The sequence below is a fragment of the Uranotaenia lowii genome, chromosome 2, assembly GCF_029784155.1.
Source record: "Uranotaenia lowii strain MFRU-FL chromosome 2, ASM2978415v1, whole genome shotgun sequence".
In the NCBI taxonomy this organism is placed as follows: domain Eukaryota; kingdom Metazoa; phylum Arthropoda; class Insecta; order Diptera; family Culicidae; genus Uranotaenia; species Uranotaenia lowii.
Genome location: NC_073692.1, coordinates 248563853 through 248572150, shown reverse-complemented (window position 1 = coordinate 248572150; position 8298 = coordinate 248563853). Strand labels below are relative to the sequence as shown.

General features: G+C 34.7%; 1 protein-coding gene across 1 annotated transcript; it reads left to right on the top strand.

The window, feature by feature from the left end:
- The first annotated feature begins 3763 nt into the window (after window positions 1-3763).
- LOC129749870 (uncharacterized) lies at window positions 3764-5403 on the top strand. Its single transcript, XM_055744969.1, has 4 exons — window positions 3764-3872; window positions 3925-4062; window positions 4123-4263; window positions 4767-5403. Exons 1-4 carry the CDS (start codon window positions 3771-3773, stop codon window positions 4773-4775), a joined length of 390 nt encoding a protein of 129 aa, XP_055600944.1. The 5' UTR covers window positions 3764-3770; the 3' UTR covers window positions 4776-5403.
- Window positions 5404-8298: the final 2895 nt, after the last annotated feature.

Below are 8298 nucleotides of genomic sequence, written 5' to 3'. Positions count from 1 at the left end.
TTGAATATCGTAATTCAAATTTTAAATTTGAAGTTCTAACACAAATTTAAAAATTATTCTAAGGCTTGAATTCGCTTTTCAAATAAGCCTTTCTATTGTGATAATATCTTAATGTGGTTCTTATATTTAAACAATCTGTATTTTTCAAATTTTTAATCAATAAAGAATGCGATTACCAGTAAAAGCGCAAAATGTTATAGTGTTTTCGTTTATTACCAGTGGTAACCTAGTTATCCACGAGTTTTGCCCGAACTGCTGTTTTTGTGTTCGTTTATTAATTCAGAAGTCCACTAGTTTTGCCCGAGGTTTGAACCTCAAGCAGGCGGTTGCAACCCGTAGAAGTTGTCAGTGTTAAGGGTAAGCATAAGGTTGACTATAGCAACCATATATTTGCATCGTCCCGGGTGACGATTCTGTTTGTTTATTCGGAGAAAGTTTTGCCCCGCGTCAGTGGAAAAAAACGAGAACGGCATTAGATAGAATCACGCAAGCATCTCGTTCTACCTTTTGGACATTTTATGAATGAACCATGTAACATGGTGGCAACTTATTTTCGATTTTTCTGTTTTCTCGCATTTTTTCCCCGCCGAATTTAATGAATTCCCGGCTCTAAAAGGTTAAAAATTGAATTTATTTGTGAAAAACAATTTTTTTGAACATATGAAAGATAAGTTCTTCGCGCTTTTAACGCTTATAAAAAATTTGTAAAATTGTAAATGTAAAAAATTAGTAAATTAACAAAAAAATTTGGAACTCGAACACTTCAGAGCACTAAAAGGTATGTGCTGAGCTAAAAAATCTCGATTTTTCAAGAAACTATCGACTTCTGCCCACATTTTCCCCATGGAATTTAGATCCCAATTTTATTTCGCTTTTGAGAAGAAAAAATAAAATGAATTAATTTTAGAGTTCAATTGGTTAATATAGGGGAAAAATGATCCATAAAAAATTTTCCCGGTTTTGATTTGAAATTCCCGGTTTTCCCGGTCCCATTTTCAATTCCCGGTTTTTTTCCGGTTTTCCCGGTTCGCTGGCCATAGTATTGTGTTGTGTGAAGTGAGCAACAAATAGTAGCCTTTGTAGGGTTGAGGTTTGTTGTCACGGTGTGTAGTGTTTTGTGTTAAATAGCCCATCCCAATACCCGGTCAAACAACCATTATCGATCGGATCTCTCACCGAATGGATGGTTTAAAGCCCTTGGGATAACATCTTAATACCCGGGTTCACTTTCGGTGTTAGTGATCGGGTGGTACTCTCAAGTATCGAAAAACTGTGATATATTGTGAATTTAAATAAAGATTTTAGAAACGTCGCTGGTCAACTGGTAACAAAATACAGACTTCAGACAATCTAGTACTTCACTTGTCTTTGTCGGAAGTCTTTCGGAAGCCGGAAGTCCGGACTTCCGAAGTAAAATTTAGTGCTGGCTGTGGAGAGATGATATTTGGGTGTCAAGGCATCCCCAATCATATCCAAGTGATATAGGTAATTTAGCCTTCATCCATGTCCATGGTTTAGTTATCCAATTTGGGCAATTTACTTATTTTTGAACCATTGTTGATAAGTCTCTCCATGACCTCGGCTATGATTTTTTTTATCAAAGGGCAATGACGTTAATAACAACAATTACAATTATCGTGTTCGAGATACGTTTTCGCTATATTTTATGTATTGAAATTCACTTTGGTGATGGTGATTATTGGAATTGTTTATACTAGCAAAAAAACTTGACAAAAACATTCATAATAATGAAATTTAAAAAAATATATATTGATGTTTTAGTATACTTGCGATAAATATGAGACACACCTATGTAATACGTACCTAATTGATTCAAACGAAATTGAGCGTCCAGTATTTCGTTATCAGACATCCAGCAAATGTAATTAATCCAAGTTAATCCGACGGTCACTGACAGGATTGCATGAACTATGCACTATTTTTTGGTGCTGAGTTCAAGTAATGATTCTTCTTCTTTCACTTTGTTGGTGCCTCTGAATTCTTTTCGCATAAATTTGAGTTTATCTATTTGTCTTATCGAAACACATTCCAATTTGATATTAGTTTATATTTTCACAAATTATCGATGAAAATTTTCATTGTATGAATTGCCAAATTGATGTGTTGAAAAAAAACTTTTCCGGTTGAGGAGGGAAAATCTTAATGGCTGACAACACACCATTTAGCTGGTCTTGTTCGAAGGATGAATGAAGATAGTGACGAAGTCTCCCTCAAAAACACACAAGGTCATCACTTTTCACTGATTGTTATCCTCCATTTTCACAACGATTTCTTTTTATTTGCCGGATAACACTTCAATCAACTCTTTTTCTGATTGATTATAATGTAAGGGTTTAAGCCTGTTTTATCCATCAACTATAAGCACCAAAAACACATTCATTGATTATTTTATTTTCAAAACCCCCACTTCGACAAATTAATCAAAATGTCGAACGCATACATATTTATGTATCCAGTTTATTGAAATTGATGGAATCCATCAAAAGGTTCCTACAGTAGCAATGAATGATACTTTTATATTAGAAACCTAAGACATTTTGACAAATCACGATAGACTTATTGAAAAGCGTACCGCACCTTACCCACATTTTTGCAAACACTTTTTACCGAAAATATCGCTTCCAATTCAGGTCCGAAATAGCAAAATTTTGTCGTTCATTAAAACATTCACACAATAGCACTTGTTTCAGCACAAAACAGTTCAAATATTGCCCAAAAACTTGAAAATTATTCACAGAGAAAATTTTCGCTTTTCCATCGTCCTTTTCCGATAAACTTTTTTCCAATTTTGACAGAACATGCCAGCAAAAGAAGACACGCGATTTTCTTCATTCTTTCACGCACACGAAAGTATTTTGACAGCACTCTCTTTAGCAGTGGGGTAGTACACGGAAAGAATAGACTGCAAAGTTATTCATCACATATTGTAACGAGCCTATAGTAAACTATGTTTACTATAGTCTCTTTAACATATTGTAAATTTACCCGCAACAGAAGGCGTTGTATTGTAAGATGTATCGACGAATCAAACAGTTTCCTGAAACAATTGTTTCAAACATTCTTTCCTTTCAAATACTAAATGAATAAAAACTTACAAACATCCAATATAATGTTTTCAATGTTGCTCATATGTACCGACATTACAGTTCCGAAAATCAATAATTTTCACTGAGCCAAGCTTGACTACATTCAGAGCCAAAAAATCGAATCAGTTAATTGTTCCTTCTCCAACAAATTATAAACAATCATGCATGACAACGACGCTTCTGTATTTGAAACACTTTTGCGAAACATATCAATAACGTTTCGATGATGATTGCCTTCCTTCCTTTCCTTCTAGGATCCTAACTGATACGTATCAGTTTCGAGTGATCTGCAGAGGCTATCAGATGATTTATTTATAATTCGTGTAGTGATTAAAGAGCTGTGGGATATATGATGCGATGAACAAGCCTAATAGCTGTCAGTGATGAATCGAGATGGATCCAATTTCAACTGACCAGTCTGTGAAATGAGTTTAGCGTGTAATTTGAGAAAAACGGTCATTCATTTACACGGAAAAATTGAGATACTCATTAAATGTGTTGCTATTACACCTTCAAAATTACTAATTGACTGTTGTTCAAAATTTGTATACCCCCAATTCAGTTTTGGGTAATATTGGGTAGCCAATATACAGATGAAAACTAATACTCGGTTATTCAGCTCTGTATAAAAAGTTTGCTGTTGTTGGAAAGCTTTGGGCGGGGATGTCAAGGCAAACAAATTTTCCAAATTCGCTACCGGTTATCACAATTATTTCAATTTTTCATCATTTTTGCGTTGAAATCATCATAATTATCTCACGAAAGGTATGTATTCTTATGATTCAACTTCATTGTTTGACCTTTACAATGATTTCAGGGATATTTTTCACACAGTTGCGGAAGAAGCCAACGGTCGTGTTTGAAACTTGCTGAAGTTTGGAAAATGGTTCATCGTTCTGATCTTTATTTAACGCTCCTTATGCTGTTCTGGAAAGTCGAAAGAATGCAACTGGAGGTACGATATTTTCTAAAATGAATACGAACGGCTTAACTAAAAAGTTTATTTTCATTAAAGGATGAGCCTTCTCGCCCGGTTAAAATTATTTCCTCTGATCAAAACAGAGCCTATTTCTCTTCAAACCTTTTACCCGACGGGAGTGCTCTACGAAATACTGCAGTTGAAACGCCGCGGCCGTATTTTGTTCTTAAAGAATTGGTAAGTAGTATATCTACTAAAGGGAAATGGTGGAAATTACGATATTGACCTTTATTTTGTTTTTAAAGCATTTCACAACGAGCGCAGAAATTTCCGATAATATAGAAAGAATTCAAAAGTTATGTGGTTATTCTCAAATTGGGGAACCTGGTAAAGTACTCGACAGCAAAAGATTCTGAAGAAAAATCCCTTACGAGATTTCCCTGCGGGAAACCATCTCGAAGGATTATATTATTTGGTCGGAAATCTGAATTTTGGTTTTTCAGTTTAACCACTTCAACCTTAATATTTAACTAGGCTTTCAATTTCTGATCCCCGGTTAGAACAGTTCTGATTGATTCACCCTGATTTAGGTTTTGGGTCTACTGTAGTATAATACATTTATTTTTAACTCCATTTTATTATTTTTATTATAATTATTAAATCGACTTTAGTATTTCATGCTATGTATTATTTTCTCATTTCGAATTTAAATTTGTAACGTCATTCAATCATTCTTCCAGATATATTAAACCCATGACTGGATCGCACAAAAGCAAATACCGGATGATCGTGCTGGATGATGGAAAAGGTGGAACAAATCGACGACGATAACTTAAGGTTGCCAGAATTTTTTCCACTCCCATCCGGGCCTAGCAATTCCGGGCATTTTTTCAAAAAAACCTGGCAAAATCCGGGCATGGATTTGAATTTTTTAAATCCGAAAACCTGGCAAAAACCGGGCAAAATTTAGGTGTTATTATATATAAAAGCAAAGAAAACATGCAAAAAAAATTTAAATTAATTTTTTATTAATGTAATTGCAGACTTCGAAAAACTGTTAGGAACACTTAAATATTTAAAGGTTTATAAAAGTAAATCAGCGAAATTAGTTGAAACAGCCGTTGAAAATTTCCATACCGTTAATCGATTTTGCTGAAACTTACTCAAAAACTTTGATTTTTTTTTGGTTTCTTTGTGAAAATTGTGAAAAAATCCGGGCAATATCCAGACTTTTTTCACGATATCCGGGCAACCGGACCGGACCGGACTTTCTCGAAATTTTGCATCAAATATCCGGGCAAACCCGGATAAAACCGGGCAATCTGGCAAGCTTACGATAACTCCAAGGAATCGCAACCGACGGTTAAACATAAGCGAGCCTCCAAGTATCGCACGTTAGCTTGAAGGCACCGAAGCTATGGATCTATTTTTATCGTTTAAATTATTGCCTTTGAGGATATAAATAAACATTTAATTCCTGAAAAAAAATGTTTTTAATCGAAGAAATTCCTACCTTTACTTTTGCAGAGAAATTTCCAAAGTGCATGGACATCCCCATGTCAAAATATACAGAATTGACTAACTGGCTGAAAGCTTTCGAATGAGTAAAAGCTTTTTGCTCACGCTCTGTGTAAAGCGCCCAAACATAAAACTAAGTGGAGACACTTTTCCCGAATCTGTATGGATTTTTATACAGAACAGAGTAACTTTGTTTACCGTGTAACGAATTTTCGGAGGAAGGTTGTGTGTCGGAGGAATTGTTAGTAGGATTAGTTGAGAACCATGAAGCTCAATTCCAAGCACGACAATTCGCTTTGGGTATTTCTTCAGATTTTTTCTTCTGAAACAGACGCGATGTTTCAGAATGTAATACTTTGTTTCGAATGTACTTTAAATTTCCTTGATCTTATAAAAAGGTCTGTGCTAAAAGGTTTTCGTGTGTAAATAAATCAACAATTACAATTACGTGATTTCATGATTCATGCGATTCAATTTTTCGAAATGTTCAATTCCCTCGGCATAGTAAATGCCTTATTAGTGAGTTATCGAGTGTAGTAAATGCATAATGACAAGTGAATAGCACTCTAAGCCATCCTAACCCAAAACTAAGTTGTAATGCCGCAAAATCGGATGAAACTGGCTCCCGACGAAAATAAGTTTGGAGGTGTTTTCCCAAACTTGAGAATCGAGCTCTTTCTCACACCCCAAAATCGAGAAAGCCATTCTGACGAGAAAACGATATTTATTTTATGTTCATAGCATTTAGAATGGACATATCATAATTAAAAAAAGTCAAAGGCGACGTTTGAAAAGTTTTTATTATTATTTAAATAAGTTTTAGAGTTGATTTTTTTTATACGATTGATGTTCATTATACTCATAGTGCCTCAATTCAAGCTCTGTAATGAGAAAGAGAAACAAAAAAAAGTTAATATTAAAACAGATTCGAGTTTCGAGTTTAAAAGAAGACAATATTATATATGATTCATGCATGCATTAAAATAATGTAATAAAATTTTGGAAATAATTTTAAACGATCCTATTGAAATTTGAAAAATTCAGCCAAAAAAATATTTTCAAAAGAATCTTACTAGCTGCCATCTTACCTTTCTATTTATGTGGTTCCCCTTATTATTTGTTGATCCGGCCCTCCAATGTTAATGATCAAATTTTCGCAATTGATAATGCTAAAAAAATGTTTTGATTAACACACATGACTTATAAAATGATTAAATTTAATAAATATTTAATGTTTTAAAAACTACTTACGATTTTTCCCTTGAAAAAATAGACTTGCACCAAATACAAACGGCATGGCGCCAACAAACGAAACAAATTCCGAACGATAAAATTTTGGGTCTGTCAGTTCAAGCTGCGAACTTTTTTTTGGGGTGTTGACAGCAACCCAAAATTAAGAACGTCAGACGAACTTTGTTTTGCTGCCCTGCCCTTCTTAATTTTGGGTTGTTTTGTTTCTGAGTGAGGGTTATGCTGATGACATCGGTTTGTCAAACCAGCTGGCTGCTGCCAATCAGCCTCATGTTGTTGTTAGATGCTACTGCTGCTGGTCGGCTTCTTTTCCTTACCGTATATAGTTGAAGGTTCGAAAGCTTTAGGTACCGATTTAAGATAGCTTAAAAACAAGAATCTGATATTCATTGCACATTAAAGTTTGGTTTTGGCACGAGTTTATTTTGGCAACTCAAAGTGTTCCGAATAATGTAAAAAAGCAGCGATATGGTGCGATTTTGTATAGGGATACTTAGAGCAAGTTCATTGGTGTTGGGAAAAAGTGGTAGAAATTTTGACATTTTGAAAATTTTACCATGTAAAAATGTTTTCAAGATCTTTGGGCGTTGTATCTATATCTATATCCCTGTTTCTATTTCAGCCGTATGTGATAGAAATACTGCTATTTTTGCATCACAGCATGCGAAACAACACGTGTTGTTAAAAAACTTAAAGGCCACAGATCTTGAAGATGTTTTTACATGGCAAAATTTTCAAAATGTGGCTAAAAGTGACAAAATTTCTACCACTTTTTCCCAACACCAGTCGTGAACTTGCTCTTAACCATCATTTTGAATTCCGCAACTGATACTCTCAGTAACTCTCAGTGTTTTCGTTTTGAAACTTGCATTCACTCACACACACACACACACACACACACACACACACACACACACACACACACACACACACACACACACACACACACACACACACACACACACACACACACAATTTCGAAGGAGGATGGAATGGAAGAAATGCAAAACAAAACGTCACCTCTTCATTTCAGAAAATGGCTAATGTTAGAAAATATTTCATATACTCTACAACAAAACCAGTAGGGCTAATTTAAAAAAATAAAACTATATATGGAATTTTCAATCCTAATGCGTCCACAGGAGGCAGATCTATAATTTATAAGATTTCTATAACAAATTTGAACGTGGAATACTACACTCTATAAGGACCAATCATTTAAAACATACCAATCAGTACGTACTAGGCTCTAGCCTTGTTTTTTTTACAAATAGTTTTACTGACGCATTTAACTCATAGAGTTTTGTTGTGCCGAGTGTTCTCTTCACTTGTATTGTGTCAGTAAGAAGAGGAGTCGCCCTCGAGAACTACTTCTCTATCCTTGTGTTTTTGAAAATATTTCAATGAATTTTGCTGTTGCGACACTTTGAAAAATATTGCCTGTTTCCTTTCTCCACTTTGCGATCGGCAAATCATCACAATCAAAAGTCATCGCGTCACTCA

What these genes read in the sequence shown, in the direction of transcription:
- LOC129749870 (XM_055744969.1), top strand. Translation starts at nt 3,771, where the DNA reads ATGTCAAGGCAAACAAATTTTCCAAATTCGCTACCGGTTATCACAATT. An exon ending in TCATAATTATCTCACGAAAG is followed by an intron (nt 3,873 to 3,924) that starts GTATGTATTCTT and finishes CAATGATTTCAG; the next exon opens with GGATATTTTTCACACAGTTG. An exon ending in TCGAAAGAATGCAACTGGAG is followed by an intron (nt 4,063 to 4,122) that starts GTACGATATTTT and finishes TTTTCATTAAAG; the next exon opens with GATGAGCCTTCTCGCCCGGT.